General features: G+C 27.6%; 1 protein-coding gene across 4 annotated transcripts in view; it reads left to right on the forward strand.

The window, feature by feature from the left end:
• The window catches only part of LOC129961847 (agrin-like), a 467,273-nt gene that overhangs the window by 425,943 nt on the left and 20,436 nt on the right, over positions 1 to 20,894 (forward strand). For all 4 annotated transcript variants that reach the window (XM_056075436.1, XM_056075434.1, XM_056075438.1 and 1 more), the window contains exons 15-21: positions 1,024 to 1,167; positions 3,865 to 4,125; positions 6,630 to 6,818; positions 10,919 to 11,117; positions 13,876 to 14,088; positions 15,176 to 15,297; positions 16,218 to 16,325. In XM_056075436.1, the coding sequence (XP_055931411.1) occupies positions 1,024 to 1,167; positions 3,865 to 4,125; positions 6,630 to 6,818; positions 10,919 to 11,117; positions 13,876 to 14,088; positions 15,176 to 15,297; positions 16,218 to 16,325 (1,236 nt within the window). The remainder of the gene's footprint in view (positions 1 to 1,023; positions 1,168 to 3,864; positions 4,126 to 6,629; positions 6,819 to 10,918; positions 11,118 to 13,875; positions 14,089 to 15,175; positions 15,298 to 16,217; positions 16,326 to 20,894) is intronic.

The raw sequence follows: 20,894 nt of genomic DNA on the forward strand, positions 1-20,894 counted from the left end.
CTGACAAAGCGTGCATTACCGAACAAAATATAATGTCTGGTTTGATGAGTATGGTACATTTTTTTTCTTTTTTAACATCGGCTTATCGTTATTTGTAGAACCATTCGATGAACAATCTCTAAATTGGGGACGTGGAACTGCTTAGTGGAATTGGTTATCCTTTATCTCTGATAATATATTATCTATTCATTTCCGGAAATGTTGTTTTCCTTTTCGTACCTACCAGCATCTCATTAAAAAATATCTAAAACATATCTAGGAACAATTTAATATTATATAACTTTGTAACAAAATTGAGAACAATAAAAATATAACAAGAATAGATAGAATAAATAACAAGAATAGATATATTCGTAATATGAATCACATGCCCTTCACCTGGTATACTGAACAGTTTTTATTAAAACACACTTGTTTCTCGTTTAAAAATATTATTTTTGCTTGTATAATGAGTCATTTGTTCTCTGTACCAGTTGATCCAAACAGTATTTTGTTTTACAGTGATTAACATTTTAATTCCAAAAATCACAAAATAAAAAATAAGGCCGTGATGGTCTGGTGATAAGGGCTCTGTCTTAGAACCAGATAATTTCAGGTTCGAGTGATGATTCCACCGAAAAACCGTCCTGTAAGCAGTGTCTGATGCGTTTTAAATCCGTCGTAGCCAAATGCCCTCTATCTGGTATGGTGCGGAAGTTTGGAGAAATGAGGCCAACTCAGGTGTCGTTCTCTTTATCTGAATGCAGTTCAAAATTACGACATCTGTTACCAAATATCCCTAACGTTGCCTTATACCAGAACATTAATATAACTAAACAAAATAAAAAATATACACTGGAAAAATAATTAGCTATTTTCTATTGAAAAATATTATAATAACAATAAATAACTGATGTAATGCATTGAATTTAAAAGAAATTATGATTTAGAGATAATTTTAATGCGTATTTGCTGCTGAAAATACGAAGGCATTTGAGTTTTTTAAACATAAGTGTGTGGTCATGTTGTTGTGTTTATTTTCAGCTTGTGATTGTGACCAATATGGGTCAGTCCGAGATGACTGCGAACAAATGACAGGGCGTTGCGTCTGCAAACATGGCATTCAAGGGATGAAGTGCAACATCTGCCCTCCTGGAACTGTGCTAGGGCCAGACGGCTGCATGGACGGTAAGAATATAATATTCGGTTCCTGTTTTAATAATTTGTATTTTTACATGACAGCGTTTATAAATGGTTGTGTAACGTAAAGCTAGTTTAAATTGCTTTGCAAGGAATTCAGTTGGACTACAAACTGTTAAATGTCATAAGTGTTTAAAGCTTTGGTAATAAATACTGACTAAGTAAGAGTTTTGCCTACTTTAAATTGTTTTAATAGAAAATTAATCAAATTTTTAACGTTTTTGTTTAATAAATATCATAGTATTATATCAAACAAAAGCCCTTGTCTCTGCACTTTCAAATAAATTTTAGGTAATTTGAATAAAAACCACTTTAAATGAAATATTTTTAGAAGATTAGATTCGCAGTGATGCCAGTTTCATTTCTATAGAGATTTATCGTCTAATTCTAATTTAAAATTTTTAATTATAATATAAAATATTTAGAAACACATATAAAATGGAAATCGTTGCAGAAATCGTTTGCTGTATAATTCAGACAAAGAAAACCATGGAAATGCATCAAATTTGTGAGAAAATTGATATTTTTTTTATCCTATTACAACATTATAAAAGGAGAATTAACCAACCAGACATGAAAGAAAATGCTGAAATAAAAATAAGTAAATAATTTATTTATAATTCAATGTATTCGCCAAAAAAGTGCAGATTAAAATTGTTAGATTGTATTTAGAGAATAAATGTATACTTTAAGCAGCAAAAGAATATAATTATCATTAATAAGTCATTTTATGAATTTCTGACCAAAATTTATGCTTCAACCGAGAACTGAATAAATAATTTAAAAGTTGAATGTATTGTAAATTATAGCGGAGAATTAATTTCGGGTCATATTTTATGTCTTAAGAATTAAAAAAAGAGCTCTAAAGAGATCTAAAATTCCAAGTGCTTTGATGTTTTAAGCATTAATGACATAGAACGTATACCTTTTATTGGCAAGAATTGGGCTATAAATGTTTTGGATCTTAAGAACCATAAGCTATGGAAATAAATTTTAATACTTTGGGTCTTTATCTAAGAGAGTAATTATTTAAAAAATGTAGGTACTAAAATTTTACCATCGTGCAAGTTAAGTAAAAATGACCTGGCTTTAACAGTTTTGTAGTATTATCATAAATGAACTCATCTTATGGAACTTATGGTTCAAGCAGAAATTAGTTTTATAATTTTAACCTCTTTTTGTAATTTTTCGCTTATCTTTTAAATTTGGAACCGAAAATATACCTTGATCATTCGTACCCTAGTTCAACTTTTTCAGAAATAAAAATATGGTACATTTTTTTTCTATTGGAAAATAAATTTTTTAATTAATCTTATACTCAAAAAACAAGCATCATTTTAAATTAACTCAAAAAAGGAGAATTTGCTTATTATGAATTATTTTACAAGCAAAATCGTTCCAAAATAATATATAACTTAATTATGTTTACAAAAACGGGTTAACTGTGTAAATATTTAATAAATTTCATTAAAGGTTAATATATCAGAAAATATCTTGCAGAAAATATCTTGGATTTTAAATTATAATTTATTGCATTTCATTCCAAAGGGGTATTTGGATTCGTGCAGCAAATTCAGCATCTATTTTTGTATCAATAAAATCCCATCCTATTTATTAGGTAATAAATTCTGCAGGTACTATAAAACTACAATTATATTTTTCAAAAAAAAATTATTGATTCATTTATACAAAATCCTGCATAAAGAAACAATCATACAATTATACCTGCGAACTGGATTTTTTTGATAATTTATTTATATTTACTCATAAGAAAATTCATAGAAGTAAATCGTAAAATTTTTTGAACCAGAGATATTGTTAGTTAATTATAATTTCTACCTAAATCTTTTCAGTAAACTATAACATTTTTATTGGGAACTTTTATTCGGTAACAAATAATTTCGAAAAGTATTTTTAAATATATATACGAAGAGTTTACTCTAAAAGCTATTAAGTATGTTTCGATATTTATGGAAAAGGTAATTTCGAACAAGATATTTTGGGACTCATTAAAATTGTTATATCTGAAATAACTTTATACCAGGATTTCGATAATTCATCAATTTTACAAACTTATTTACTCGGACCTCTAACCAAAGCAGAGCTAAAAATGATTAAAAATACCAAACACTTTTCTAAAGTAATTAATACGGAATAAATATTCTCGCAAGGCTACAGTACTTACACAGACAATTTAAAGTCTTCTATCTGCAGGAATATTGGGTCTGATGGTCTGGTAGTAAAGTATCGGCTTTGGGGCCGGAGAGCCCCAGGTTCGAGACCCGATTTCTCTGAAGAACCGTCGTCTAAGCGGATCTGGTTCAGTTGAATCCGTCGCGGTCAAATGTCTACTTACTGTGGTGTTGCGGAAATTTGGAGAGGGGATGCCAGCTCAGGTGTCGTCTTCTTCATCTGACCCGGATCAAAATTAGGAGGTCCATCCTTAAACATCCCAAGTATTACTTTAAAACGAGATGTTAATGTAACTAAAGTAAACTGAAGAAATATTTTATGGATACTTGATACAATTTTGATGGAATGTTGCCTCAGAAATAAAAATTGATATATATTGTTATAAAATACCTCTGAACTTAAGAATTTCCAATTTAAATCCTTAAAACCTTTCATTTCTTGATCTGACATGTTTTATCATTGTATTTAGTTACATTCTGCGTTGTCTTACAGCTTCCATAGCTAAATCTGTTACCGGATCATGCGATGAGCTGCAGTGTTTCCATGGTGCTAAATGTAAAGAAAAACACGGTGAGGTTCAATGCGTGTGTGATTTCAAGTGTAACAGTGATGAAAGGGATACTAAAACTCCAGATGACACTATTGTATGTGGTACTGATGGTAATTCGTATGGATCCGAGTGCCAGCTAAGACAGTTCAGTTGTAGATACCAGAAACCGATTGCAGTAGCTCATGAAGGCTCGTGCTCCAAAGGTAAATTTATATGAGTTATTTTTAGTTGAACATTCGATATTTGATGCTATTTAAAATCTTTACGTTGAATTCGAATTAAGCCTGAAAATAGTTTCTATAGTGTGCTGAAATTTTAATTAAAACTATTTAGGCGACCGCTGCTATGAATCAAGCATGTGATTCGGATAATCTGCCTAATTAGATTACATCGTTTTTACTATTTCTTAAATATAATGAAGAAGAACTCATTAGAAATTGGATGTGAATCGCATGTGATTCACGTTTTAGCCAACGAAATAGAGCTGTGCTACACTTCCTCCTTTAAAACGTATTTGGTTTTTATCTAGATTTTATTAAACTGCATATAAATGAAGAAAGGAGTAATATAAATTAATCAAAAATACCACATTATGTTTTTAAAAAATGCTCTGTTGTATTTGAAATGCAGCGATGCAATTAAGCGATTGTGCTGTATGTGTATACAGAATTCTGGAATTAAACTTTATATTATACATAAAATATCAATTATATACCAAAACGATGGAAAATTTTAAAAAAAATACATCGTATATGTGAAGTACAGAAATATACGATTCAGACTATAACTAAAAACAGTATATTGCAAATGGCCCTTTGCAATAACGAATCTATTTCCCATTTATGAATTTAATTCTATACCGAAAAAATGGATTTGGCATAATTTCTCCACTTCTATAAAATTATGCTCTACCTCATTTGTTATATATAACATAACGCTAACGTACACGGTACAGAAATAGCTCTTATTACTTATTGCAGAATGGCAGCAATGAAATGTAAATATATTGATGTAAGAAAGTTTCAGTAAACTTCTTTATTCAGCGTTTTTACAGATGCATTAGTTCAATACTTCGCTAATTAAATAAAATTATTATATTATAAATGATTCTTGTCGTGTAAAACATTTAATTCAATTAGAAGAAGTGAAAGAATTTAAGAACTAAGCATTAATCAGAAAGCTTAATAATCAAGAGTGAAAATAGGCCTAACCATCACTATGGATACTCGCTATGATTTACCTAATAGGAATAGATAAATAATCCTAAACTATCAATTTCCGAAAAAGGTTTTGCATTATGTTAAAACTAAAAACATTACCTCTTTAATGATATCGAATTCATTTTTGTGTAAAGTTTATTTTACAATATGACGATGTTTTTAATATATGAAATTCAAACCCATCCATCAAAATAATCAATCGCGTGCTTTTGTCAAAATTAAAATTTAAAAAATTGCTTTTTTTATCATTAATTTCGAAATTGGATTTTCTCTTCCACTTACATTAATTTGTTGCAGAATGGTTCAGTTAATATCATATTTTTGAGTCGCATAAAATAAAATTGAAATTTTTAAAAATGCATTTCATATTAATCGTTTAGTAGTCTTAAAAAAAGCCAATAATCTTTTGAGCAAGCTGGTAGCCAAAGGCGGCTAGTTCATATATAATCAAGTTACACTTTTGCAAATCTTGTTTCATTCTTTTTAAGTAACATATTATAAATTTCGTTGATTTATTGTAAATGTTTACTAATCGAATTAAATTTGGGCAAATGATAAGATCTTCCAAAAGGAAAATTACTTGTTTCTGAAATCTGTACATAACTTCTTTATTTAAAATAATGCACAACATCATAAAGCACAAATAGTTTGCTGATGTCTTAACCAACAAAATGTTTCCTTGTCTTTATTATCTAAACAAACAACACCTCCGGTTTCGGAAATACCTTATCTATGAATCCACGAAATACTCGATGTTTGTGGATTATTTATAATTTTTGCATTGAATTATAGCATCTCTGAATAATTTAATTTCAGCTTATAAGCTTGAGAAGTGATAATTCGATACCCATAAGATGCATAAACATAAAGGTTAAAGAATTTAACCTTTTCGTCATTCGTAACGGGCCTAGCGCGTTCAAGTTAAATTTCTGCAGAACGGCCGTAACGCGCTTCAAGCGTCCTTCTGCATTTTAAAACTTTTAAACGTTTAAAACACTTTGTAGATGTTGAATTGTTTGAATTGTTTATTTTTGTTTGTTCTAATGTACAGAGATATCTATATTATTATAATATAAATAGTATGAAGATATATGTGTGCTACTCTGTACAGAGAAAACAACACTACATGCGGCGAAAAAAATGACCGCTGGGGAGAAATTTCGACGATAAGAGAGGACGGCGAAACGGTTAATCAATTAATGGTAAAAATCTAGATATAATCTACCAAATAAATTCAGAAATGAAAATCACGAAACGAATTTAACAATTGCAAATTTTGAATTGTGTACAAAATTCTCATGACAAAAGCATTTTCCTTACCTTGGTGTGTTTATTCTGAGCAATTTATGCCTTAATAATAACATTACCGAATCTCCCGGACAGACGTATCCTTCGGCGCAGGTGTGCTAAATTACGCGCGATTTAGGGAATGTCGAGAAGGGCGGTAATGATCCAATTACGACCATAACTTTCTGTCTTATTTGCAGTTAATGTCACTGTGTCCAGCGCCCCCCTGACGACGACAATGAGCTCTGGGCGAAGATCCACCGAGACGACGACCAGGAAGCCAACAACAGCTGCCGAGACGAAAATTGTAAGGGAAATAACCGAGGAACCCCTTGAAAACTTGCTGAAAACACCTAAATCTGCTCTTGACTTCTCCACGCCTGCAAGTGGTATGTTGGTCAAGCATACAACAATACAGACAGCTCAGTGTGTTTCTTAGGACCTTTCGAAAATTGCTTTCAATATGTTTAGTAATACATTTAGAGAACACATCATGATGAATTACAACGAAGTAATGAATCTCAGGAATTTTAATCATTGTTTGGGTGCAATGCTTATATATAAGTTCAGTTATTTTTTAATTGAAGCCAACTGTTATTTACTTGTATTATATAAGCCAATATAATACATGTATATAACCAAAATTTATCAAGTTATTTTTTAACTATTTTCTTCTTTTTAGTACATTAAGCCAAATATTTTATAAAATATTCCTATTAACTTTATTACCAAGGTTAATTTTGCCATTTGGTATTTGCATTTAAATACCAAGTTTTTATAGTATAAGAAAAGCCAACTCAGTCAGTATAATGCAATTAATTTAAATCTGTCCTAAATATTTTAGTCTCCTAATCATATCGATCAAGTGAGATGTACTCAAAGCATGATAATAAAAAGGCTGGATTTATATCTGAAAAATAAATATCAAAATTTTGATTGACAAGTTTTTCTTTTTAAATAATAGATCAGCTGAATAATAGTAGTAGCAAATTACACTAAATATATACAGTTTAAAAATTTTTAACTGGGAATATTAATTTATCGATAGTATAAATTTATTTAATAAATATGATTTGCCTTAATGATAGATCTTTAGAAGCATGTTATTGTTTCTATTAATTTAATTTTTAGATAAAGGAATATTAAACCCATACAGTTTTGAAAAATATTTTGTTATTAGTGATCAAATAATTATTAATAAAAATATTTTATAGAGAATTTGGTTAATGTATTAAAAAAGATAAATTATTTTTTTAAAAAAAGTTCCTTGTCAAAACAAAATGGTGAAAGCATGATTCATTGTTAGAAATACTGGAAATAAATTTTTATTACTTAACTTTTGACTTAAGTTTTTATCATCAGCCTCTTTCCTGGCCTTTTTGCAATTTCCTTTAAAAAAATTCTAGATTTTAATCCAACTATACAACATAATTTTATAAATTATTATTTCTATTTTTTAAATTATTTGTTTCAAGCCAGATATCATTCCCTCATATAAAATAGAAATTTAATGAGTATTAATCGATTATAGTTTATTATCAATAATATCAAAATATATTTTCTTATCAGCAACTCGCTAATGAACAAAACTTTTACATTGTGAAAAACCGATTAGCAAAAATATATTTCATGCCTGAAAGAAGTTACATAAAAGCCTGAATATTGAGAAAAAAAAAACAGACAGAATTTATCAAGCAGTTATAAAAAAAAATTTAATCATAAATCAAATATTCATTTCTGTATTTCATTTTCTAAGCCATTAGAAAATATTTTAAGAGAAATATTTCCGTTGGAGAATTCTAAAGCATATAAAACTATAAATATTAGAAATTATTATGATAAATGCATTTATATATGAATAGCAGTAGTAAAATATTTATAATGAATCGAATGCTACTGGGAGTAAAGGAATGAGTTAGGAAACAGCTCTGTTGTATTTTTGTAAAGTTTAATTTAGAAAAATTTCAATCGAATATCATTTTGAGTCAAGAAAAAAAATTTTCGATGTCTGACTTTTAATGAGATGGCAGATATATATATATATAATCTAACTATTTTATGCTACATCAAAAGCGAAATTTGAATAAAATTTTACACTTTTTATAATAAAATAAAATTTAAAACATAATGTAAGAAGTGACTTTCGAAGAATTTGATGTATTTTCATTAGCTCAGACAAGAATTTCGTTTGTTTTTATCAACATCTTCGTCTCAGAAAAGTTTTTGTCTCGGATATTCAATTCAAATACAAATAAAAAATAATTAATTTGTTACTAAGAATATTAAAGGATATGAGAATTTTATGTTTAAAGGACTTTATTTGTTAATTTTGTTACTGGTGATTGTCTGATTTCAGAAATATGGTGGATTTATTTAGGGGATGTAAAAAGTATGTGTTGTATTTATAGTAATAGTTATAGATAGAATATTTTTTTATTTCATAAATTTATTCATAATTCTAACTTAAGAGTATAAAACTTGAATTTATCTTTTATTTATTTTATAAATTATTTTATTTTGCTATTTACCAATAAGCACTTATCCCCTGATTTATAAAGTAATACTGACTTAGGAGAAAGCCTCACGAAATGAGACGGGGCTTTTGATGTTAATTTACAGGTGGGTGGAAACGCTCCTATTTAAAATGGGGATTCTGATGAGGAAACAAGAAAGGGCTTTCTTGCATCTTTAACAAAAATATAAGATTTTTGAACTCTTTGGCAGCGGTTTCAGTTATCTACTCCCATCTACCAATTATGTAATTATGTACAGTTATCTACTCCTATCTTATTTTCTCAATGAACTAACTATCACTGCAGTAAATACACATTGAGAAGAAAACAGTGACTCAATCTAAAAGCTGGTTAAAGGACAATGTTTGCAAGAAAAAGTAAAATTTAATGCTTTTATAATTGTGAAAATTCGCAGGTTGAAAATTAAAGCATTGCAAGCTGTAAGCAATATGTTAGCAAAAGGCTGTAGGCAATAAAATTGCAATATGTACCGTTGGATTTTTAGAAACATTAAAAAATTTATATTGTTTGAGATATTAAATATATTGCTAAAAATAAATACAAAATCAAAATTTCTATAGTTTTCACTACTATACTATATTATATTATATTTATATTTATGATCGGATCATCAAACGGGTAAAATAGACCAGCCTGAGATTCAAGATGATGAGATTTATTCTTTTATATTGTCAGGGTTATTTAATTTTGGGTTTTCATTTTGCTTTATAAGAACCATGTACTTAAACTTATTCATTAAATTCAAATATGTTTGAATTTATTAACGTTTTCCTTAGGAATTTTCCTTTTATTTTACATATGTAAAGATTAATATGGCTTATTATTTGTATGATATGTTTTTACTGCAAATGACTTATTCTGCAAAAGACCTGATTTTGCATTATTTTGATTTTGTTGAAAAAATTCTGAGATTTATTTTGCATTTTAATTAATATTTTCAAATTTAAATTTTCATTCGCAACATACAAAAGCTTGATGGATAATTATAGTTATTTCAGCGTTTCAAATTTTAAGTAGGTAATTAAATAAGTATTTTAAGTAAATAATAAGTAGCTGATTAAATAAAAAGTAAGTTATAATCAATATAGAAATCTGATTTTGAAAATTGTGGAAAGGAAACGCAGCCTTGAAATTCGCAGTGCCTATGAGTATCTATATAGTTTAATACAACCTTCATAATATTTAGTGAAATAGTCTTGTAAAGTTATATTTTAAACAAAAACTAAATGAGTTACGACGTTTTAGACATTATTATTTTATACTAAAAAATAGCTGATGGATCTTGAGATTGTTTAAAATCGTTTGAAACAGCTATATTTGGAGATATAACAATAATAACAGTTCTTAAAACAAAAGGGATTTTTTTTTGATTTAAATGTGAGTGTATCAAAAATATCTTATAAAATATAACTCATAGGATTGAAAAAATGCATAACATTTTTAAGTTTCGTCATTTTTTCAATAGCGTATGTATTGACTCAAAAACCCCATAAACAATAACATTCAAATGATCTTTGCAACTGAAAATATACACCTATCTAACGGCTTAGAAATTAGCTATTGGACCATGATTAAAATGAATATCCTGTATTCAACAGTGACTTGAATCCCATTCTGTAATAAAAGAAATTAAAAAAGTTCTTTTCAAAGTTGTTGCTGCAACTTTTTCGATTTTTATTTGATAATAAAGATATAAGATTCTTAAATGGAATCGAAGTCTGAATGGTTTGGTTTTAAAACTTGTTACACGGCGTGAATATAGAACTTTTTGTGGCAAACCACTGCTTTACGAAAGAAATTTATGTTTTCCATAATTTAACAAACACCATGTTGACTAAAAATAACCATCATGTCAACGACCATAACCATGATATTAATTTAAAATAAATATTTTTGATAATTCCCTTTTCTTAGCATATTCGTAAATCTGATTTAGAACACCTTTTAATTCGCAGTGAATGTAATTGGAATGCCCCTCTTTACCGGTAAATCTTACCTGGAGTTGTCAAAGCTGGAGGCTTACAGTCGGCTCGCCATAGAATTGGAGATCCGCACCCTAGCAAGCGACGGCATTATCCTCTACAATGGACAGACGGCATCGGGAAAAGGAGATTATGTCTCACTCGCCATTAAAGATGGACATGTCGAATTCAAGTAAGAGAAGTTTCATTAATGGAAATGTGATGTCTTCTCCTTCAATATGTTATTCGCCTTTAAGTAGAATCATTTGCGATTTTCAGCCGTGATATTTTTATCCACAAAAGATCTTTGTATATTTTATTTTTCTGCATCTAAAAGGAAAAACATAATTTAATATTTTCGTAATTAATTATGCCATATTATAAACGAAAGTATGTTTTTTTTTTTTCATTGAGAATATGTAAGAAAAGAAATTAAATTATTGAATTTATGTTTCTTGGCAAACTAACAATATATAAATAAATATTATAAATGCACTGAAAAAAACTAAATTATATCAACTAATATTAAATTAATTGAGAACGTCATTATTTGATTATTTTGGCAGATACCAACATTAGATAAATGTATATTGGAAGATAAATTTTTTTTAGTAAATTTAAAAATCTTTACTATCTTATGAAACATTTTTACTTTAAACAATTTATAATTATACAATAGTTTTATACGCTATTCCGCGCAATAAGTTTATTGTATATATATTCTATTAAATTATTTCAAATGTCAGCAAATTTATCAGTTCATCCATGCTGTTCATTTAATCTTCATTAATAAAACTTGTCTGCATACTCTAATTTAATTTAAAATGTATCCAATTGAGTTTCATTGCTTAAAATATATTAAAATGGAACGGTAAGGTAGATTTTTTAAAAAAAGATTATATGGTCTTACATACAAAAGTCGAGAGATTTGAAAATGTTATGAACTCCCAGAACTCCTATTTGACTTCAAATGAAACTTATCTTTCAGTTTAATAATTTTATGACATATCTTTAGACAGAAACATTTATCATCTAAGCTTACTTACTCCAACTAACATCGAAAATTATATTCTGCAAAAAAAAAGAAATTTAAATTTTCAGAAAGACTCCATTGTTCCATTCCTAATTTTGTTCTAAGCAATGTTACAATAATATAGAAATACAAAATTTATACCCCAAATGCTTTCAATGATATTGGAGAAATAATCCTATCAAAAAGAAATAACATGGCAAATAATAATGAATAGTGACCTTTGAAATTTTAAATCATAGTAATTCTTCTTGCATTTTAACATTTATATTGTAGCTATCTATGCTTTGTATATTCTTTAATGAGAAAAATATTACTTGCAAAATAATCCTCTCAAACGCAGGTAATAAACTATATGATTTATAATAATAAATGATGACTCCTGCCTTCTGATATTCTAAACTATAGCATTTCTTCTATAATTTCAGTCATGTATTTTTAGTTATGTTTTGTATATTCCCCAATGAGCGCGCTTAACTTTAAATATCTTTTGTTTAATTGGATTATGTCTGGTTAATATCAGGATCATATGTATTTAAATTCTATACAAAAATTACAACATTAAAATATTTATATATATATATATATATTATACAACAATTATATCTTTGAAAATTTATGTTTTAAGAATTCTAAACATCTTCGTTTTATAATTTAGTAATCTGCCTCTTCAAATACAAGTTTGGATTTTTTTTTTTTCATCTGATACTATTTTAGAAGCAAAATGTAATTCTAACTTATATAAAATTAGCCATTTGTTGTAACTTGCGCGCTCATTAAGAATATTGCTTGCGTTTATTTCCAATTAAATTGCTTCTGCCTATCTACATGTTCATGACTTCCACAACGAAACATTTTTAAGCATCAATTTTGATAGATATGTGTTAATAGTGATATTTTAATAGCCGTACATGTGTTCTGTATGATGAGTGCAGGAATATTCTTAATGTAATCGAACTCATGACGTTGTGGTGAAAGCTTTAAAGCCAGATAACAGCTACGAAACACGAGCATTACGTTTGCCTGCGGCTGCGAACCACAAGGTCCCAGATTCTATCCTCGCTAATACCAATACGCTACAACATTAAATTAAAAACCCAATTGTCTAATTCATCTATTTTCTAAATTTCGTTGTACTGTAAATTTGCTTTCTTATTCCTTATATAGATTATAGAAATTTTCTTATTCCTCATATAGATCATAGAAACTTTAAGCAGGGTTTTTCTTCCTTTGGCATTAAGAATAAAAAAAAAACATGCGATTAAACCTAATTATAGAAATTTTCTTATTCCTGATATAGATTATAGAAATTTTATACAGGGTTTTCCTTTCTTTGCTTTTAAGAATAAAAAAAATACTATTAAATATATGAGAAACAATGAAATGTACAATTGAAATAATTCAAGAAATATTTTATTTTAATTGTTAAAACTCAGAAAATTATTGCTTGATAATTTCAATGATATCATTAAAAAGACAATTTCAGAAATTCTAACTGGACCTAAAATTTTTTTTAAAGAAGTCATTTGTAATTTTTTTGGAAAACGCCCATATCTTGTTTAATTTTTAGTTCATTAAAATTTCAAAAAAAAAAACCGGTTCGAGGTATAAATTCTTTCTCTCCAAATCTCTAGTTCAATCTATCTAGACTGTTTAATGTTAGTCGACAAGCATATAAGTACTTAAACACATTTTCATTTTTAATTTTAAAAAAGTATATATAGATAATATTTATGGTACTAATTTTATATAAAAAATGCGTAAAATTTTCATATAAACAAAAAAATTTTATCTTCACACTTTTTCTGAAAATATATATATCAATGTTTAAAAATTCCATTCAATTTTTAATGAAAAATAAAACATATTATTAATATGTATTAAAGCCATCGTTTAAAATGAGATATTTATCTCATTCCAGGTATAATCTAGGCAGTGGGGAAATACTTCTACGTTCTTCTCAGAAACTTCAGATTGGTAGGTTTCATCGAATAACGGCTAAAAGGTACCAGAGGGATGGCATGCTTTCAGTGGATGGACAGGATGAAACTACAGGTCACAGCAAAGGTCCTAAAAATTTTTTGGACCTTGGAGAGCATCTTTATCTCGGATACGTACCAGGATCTGTTCAACAGTATGTTACGTTATTAACTATGGATTGATTAAATTTAGTGATTTATAAAAATTGTGTGTTTATAAACTGAAAAATATTGCTTAGTTTTCTTTTAATGTATATAAATAATATGAGGAATAGGGGGTAAATATGGTATAGATAATTCCTTAACATTCATAGTTTTTAGGTAAATATTGCAGTTTATTCTATAACATTGATTGAATGATTCGCATATTAAAACAGTGCATTTTAATTTTATATGTTTTCATTCATAATTCACAAAAAGACAGTCTTTTCAATATTAAGAAAAAATATTTAATGTTATAGTTTCAATATCTATCGTAGAATAATAGTTCTGCGTTTTCTTATACCTCATAATTTCTTTTTTGTCACGGTTTTCGTATTTAATTTTTTTTTACAGTTATTGAGAATTAACTTTCGCATGGCGTTTAGCATTAAGAATCAATTATTTATAATAACTAGTGAATTTAATTAGTTGACAGTGAGTTTGTTCCCACTAAACATCAATAATTTCAATATTTATCAAATTTTTCATCTTTTATATAGTATCATGGGATTCATATTAAATAATTCAAACTATTATTTACTTGTCACCATACTGTAGAATCGTAAATTTCTAGACATCATGACAGTAGAGAACTTCTTTATTTTTCATTTCTACATTATAAAATGAGGGTCAGTTCCCGTTAAAAATATTTTTGATGTCTAATCAAATCTTCTTAGTGATTTATAATATTATGGAATTCATGTCAATTAATAAAATCTCTCTTTTTATCTGTTATAATGGTATGATTTAATATATTTTGGTACGTTAGTATCTTATTTCGGTCTTATCTAAAACCAAAAAAAAAAAAAATCGTTTGGAAATTTTTAGTACGAAACTGCATCTCATATTAGAGTTGACTTATCTATTTTATAAAATGTCAACATGTGATCTTTTAAAATTAGCATAGTATCTTTTTGATTGAAAATACTGTTCTTGATTTAAATATTGCGTTTTTTTTTTTATCAGCTTGTTTTTTTTTCTGTTAACAAGAGAAATTTAATTATTAAATATTTCAATAATTTCATATCTTAATTTTTTAAGGATCTTTGACAACATCGGAGTATCAGTTGGTTTTAATGGATGTATTCGCCATTTCAAAATTGGTCGACAGTATATTGACTTGAAGTATCCTGGAAGCAAAGTTTTAAAAGCAGTTAATACAAGTAAGTTAAAAAAAAAATTCTATTCTTACTCTGTATGCCTTTTTTGTATAAAAAAATTGTGAAGAAAAGTATTCTTGCACGAATATATACTTTAATCATCTTTTTCTCCCTCCACGTACAAGGCTCATTGATCAATATAAATTAATAGAGGCTTTAATGTGAACAAAGAAAGTTTCAAAGTTTTAGAATGGAATAGATAGATAATAAATGGAATAGATAATTAATGATAAAAATAAAATTATTAATTAATAGAATTTTTTAATTACAATGCGTCATTTTAAATATCGAATAAAATTCATTCTTATGAGAGATTATTCAACTTTTTTGGACTGAAACATTTATTTTTCGCTATTAGTTTTTTCCCCCTCATTTATCTTGTATTTTTCACGCCCACATATTTTTTCCGTTGTTTTCTTATTTGCATTTATATTTTCTTCCGTGAACTTTATTTTATTTTTCTGTGCATAGTTCCTTTGTCTCATATACAGTTCTATTTTGATCCGACACTCTTTTTTCTTCCTTGCTTCATCCACTCAGTGTCAGTTTATTCATGCCTAGTATTAAGGTATGAAATAGTATTCTATTCTGTGCATACTATTCCATTCATTTTATCTTGCAAGTGCGTGGTATTCTTTCATCTTGAAAATTTATGTTCAAAATGAAGTCATTTACAAAATTTCATTTTTCCCATTTGTCACAAAAATAAAATATTGTAATCCTTAAATATATAAATATTTCATAAAATTTAATGAAATCAAAATGGCGACTTATTCACAAAATAAAGATATTAACATTTCATTTAATTAAACATGAGATACACCTAAGCAGTAAAGTGATTAAAGTTGTTTAGTAATGAAATGTTAATAAATTGGATTGACGAAAGCAGTAAATGATATTTAATACTAATTTTTACATTTTAGATGAATGCAACGATGATAGCTGCACCAGTATGCCGTGCCTGAACGGAGCTTCTTGCATTGTAACTGATGATCTAGGTTATTCCTGCAAATGCCCTCTTAGTTTTACAGGTAATGTTTGTTTTCATTCAATATACAGCCCAAATTTTAGTTAATCGGTAAAAATTCATTTGCAATTCATATTTCATCGAGCATTAATGCTGGATTTCAGATGGATTGAATCATCAGATAAAAATCATTACACTTATTAAATCAGATAAAAATCATTACAAACATTACACTTTTGTAACATTTTTTTTCTGTCTTGTAAGGGCAGATACAATATAAATACCAGAAAGCAATTAGAGATTCATTATCCAAATACAGAGCAATTGTGGGATATGTAATCTTCTTAATGATAGTATTAAAATCTTACCTAATTCAATTACATTAATGCATTAATTTATAATAATACATGACAAGAATAGTAATAATGTTAATATTTGAAGAACTGTTTATATTATTCAGTGATTAAGAAAAGCGGGAAAATCCGAGTTGTGTTGTATATTAATTTGAAATATCAACTACCCATAATCTAAAAGTTAAATTTAATATTAATTCTACAATACATTTCTTTGAAATGAGACTTACATCATTTCAGCTATTCTAATTCATTTGTTCCTATTTAGTATAACATTTTTGATATCTGGACAACCCATGGTTATTTCATTAGATGTAAATTTAACTTAGTCAAAGTTTATAAATATGACATTTGGATGATTTCTACGCACTTTAAACTAATCTTATTTATAAATAATCTACAAATAGTCTAAAATTAAATTTAACCTGGTCACATCAACCCTATGAATACTGCTGATAGTTAATTATTTGTTTTCTTAACTTGTTGGTTTGTTGATTTTTTTTCTTTAGTTCTTTAATGTTTGCGATAATATACCAGTCTATTGAATGAATACTGAAAGCAAACAAATAGCATAAACAGAAAATATTTATATTAAAACATGATATTTTTTAATTACAAAAATAAAAAAGGAAAATTAATTAATGAATTAAAAACAAGCTTTGTCGTTAAAAAGAAGTTCATACAAATACGATATCTTAGATGAAGATCAGGATGGTGCTGAAAAAAAATCTGAAACTTCCTCGTGAAATTCAGTGAATTACATTTATAATGTGATTCTTCAGGATACTACTCGTATTATTTCATTGATTGAATTGATTTCATTGAATTACGAGATGGTTCTTTTCTACTCATAGATGGGCTGCTTGCAAATATATAAAGTTACTTGTGACTATTTTTGTAACTCTATCATGACATCATTTTGTTTCCCTTGTTAACAATAAGAACTAATATTTATTTCAGCAGAATATCAAAATTTCAACCCGATGTTGTGACTACAAATGTAATTACCAAACAAAGAATTTCTAGCAAAAAAACATTCATTGTAAACTGAAAAAAATTTACTGAAATATATCATTAATTATTAAGATTTTTTTTTTTTTTTTTTGCGAGATATGGATTGATTTTTTTCCCTTGGAAATATAAAAGGAGGGGAATATAAAAATGTTGTGTGTTTATTGAATATGATGGCAAGAATAACTAATTTAATATTTATTAAGTTTCTGTTTCTCAGTTGCTCTTTGCTTTTTTTGTCTGCATTGGAATATTTTTAAATTATTGCGCTGCATTTCTTGTTATTTTTAAAATGAATAACGCATCAAAAACGGAATTCTATTTTAAAGCTTTAATTAGCAAATATTTGATTTCTTCAAAAGATATCAGCACAATTTGAAAAGTATTTTTTTTAAATTAAAGAATCTTAGAAAATATTTGGCATTGCAAACTGAAATCAAGTCAAATATTTATTTACTAGAAAAGTATTTATTCCTTTAAATCATCTTATGTTTTTACTAGGATTTACATATTAAAATTTACATTTCAAAACTTTCCAAATCACTTGACCTTTCTTTAATATCAGTTTTTATATGAAGCTATATGTAACTTTCATTAAAGTCAACAAATAAACATTTGTGTGGAATTTGCTTCAAATGATAAATAGAATTAAGTGACTAATCTTATCAATACCGATAATCATTTCTTAAGATTACCTTGCTTACAAAATAATTAATAGAATTGCATTTATTCAAGCGTTTTTTGTTAGTAAGCTTATATCAAAGATTTGCTTATAACAAATATACCTTTACTTTCTTTAATTCTCTTAATATTATTAATTGATAATATTATAATTCATTAATATTATTACACTTATTAGTATTTTACACATTGATGTTTAAAAGGAATTTTTACAACACTAATTTCATACTGTATAATGGGAGATTAAAATTCCCTCTCTTGTTATCAGATATATACGTTAGAAGAAACTTTATATGAAAAATAAATCTCTTGTATTTGCAAAATATTGAAATCGGAACCTTTCAGCTACATTAACAGAACATAACAGAACACATAACATTGCATTAAACAGAATATAACAAATAACCCTGTGATTTACTGAAACTACCCAACTTTTAAAGCAACTGCTAGATTTAATAGATTTCCAATAAAGGGGTGAAATATGTTTACTTGTATAAAATGCATTAGTTTAATGCAAATTAACGTGAACTATTACACGAAAGCCTGCCTCTAGCTGCGTGGATTTCCACTGCCGCTTTAAATGTTATGATATTTGTAGAGAGCAACATATCGTCTCATTTTGAAGCTGTCTGATATGATTTATGCGATGTCATCCGATAAAACAGTAGCGTTCATTATAAGATCCTTGGTTGAAGCATCGGATGACACAGTGCGCTGCACACCAGACTCCAGTAGCTTATGATCACTGAATTAATTAGAACAATAGCGACCTAACTAGCATTAACAGAGGTCCATGTAATCCAACTTTGACGCTATTTCATCTTGTTAACATGTTTATAAGCACGTATGGATTTTAGACTGTTATTGGTCATAAACGACCCCGTTATTTCAAGATGATCTATTTACGTGTTACCAGTTCATGAAATAGATATATTACAGTCTTTCTTAGATTTCGTTTATTATATTCCTAATAAGAATTAGTTTAATATTATATGATTTGTTTGTTTCGCTATTGTTCTTATTATTGATAAATACGTATTGTGAAATAATGTATTTTGCTTCGCGTTTTGAATTAAAACAGGATTTAAAAAGCATTTGATTTAATCCTAAATAGCATAGCCTTAAGCTCCAGTTTAATGAATTAAACCAATCCCTTATAAATAAGTTTGATAAATAACTTTTCGGTAATAATTCGTAAAACAGCGCTTATTTACCATTAAATAAGTATAGAAAAACGTTTCTCTAAAAATAATAAATTTGTGAAATCCGCCTGATTTTTTTCATATTCTTGATATAACAGGAAATTCTTTAAAATGTAAATTTCATGCTTAAAATTAAAAAGTCAAGAATTTTAAAGGTAGATAAAGTGGGAAAAAAACGGTTTGCTGAAGAAAATTTATTTTAATTTAAACAAAAACTAATTTTCAAAACTCATTCATTTTTTTAAATGTAATTAAAAAAGTTTTTAAAGTAAATTTTTGAAAAAAATAAAAGTTATAATAATGTTTTTCAACGATGAATTAAACATGGATTCAGGGATAATAAAAGGAAATCTCGCTAAATATTTGCTTGCAGTTTGAAAAATTTGAATTAAATCGAGAAAAAGCAAATTAAGGCGACATTGACTAGAATATATTTATAAAAAAATTGTAGGAAAAGGAATCAAAGAATATAACTGTTTAAACATACATTCAGCAGAATCTTTCAAAAACATCTGCATATACTGAAACTAAAAACATATCGCTATCTATTTTTAGAGTTTACTTTAATGCTTTAGACCTGCTACACACGTTTTTTTTTCTCGCTAATTAACTCATTTTTGCTCTTTTCTTCGCAATAAAGATAGAGAGTGTAAAGATTAATAAATAAAAGTATTTTTATATAAGTAGATTTTTTTCCCGAATATTATAATCTAATTTTATTTAACAACAAACCATTTAATGGGAAAACAAACTTTATTTTGAATTTATCGAAATGGTCTTATTAAATAAATTACTAATAATTTCGACCCATTGTTTTTCCATTAGTGGCGTAATTATGAGGGGATTTCAGTAAGTAAATAAAATTTCCACGGCAATGATAAAAATTGCCGAAATAGAATTTTAAGTATCATCAAATTATTATATTTAGACATAATTGCCATTCCTGTTAAGCATTTGTCCCAGCGTTGTATCAGTGTAAACGTCCCGGTGTTATAAAATGTCGTCAGCCGTTTGAAGTCGTTACCAGAGTAAAACTTATGGCTGCTAAGGAATCCCTTCGTGGATCAACGCAGATAAAAATTTGGAGGTGCCATATCTGGGTTGTATGGTAAGTTGCTTTATAACTTCTCAACAAAATATTAACAATTTGCCAAGAACACACGGTGATACATGCGGGCAAACATTGTCATGTATGAACCGAGTCTCTCCACATGTCGCAGTTTCAATCAGCGTTACACTGAAATTTTAAGTACTGGCACTATTCCCAAGGGGAACGAATTCCCCCAGTAGTACATCTTTCATGTTTCAGAAGACAATTTCCGGCAATTTCTCATCTTTGTTGACAAATATAGATGATTCCCCATCATGCCCTGTGCTCAATGCAAT

Source organism: Argiope bruennichi, chromosome 2 (assembly GCF_947563725.1).
Source record: "Argiope bruennichi chromosome 2, qqArgBrue1.1, whole genome shotgun sequence".
NCBI lineage: Eukaryota > Metazoa > Arthropoda > Arachnida > Araneae > Araneidae > Argiope > Argiope bruennichi.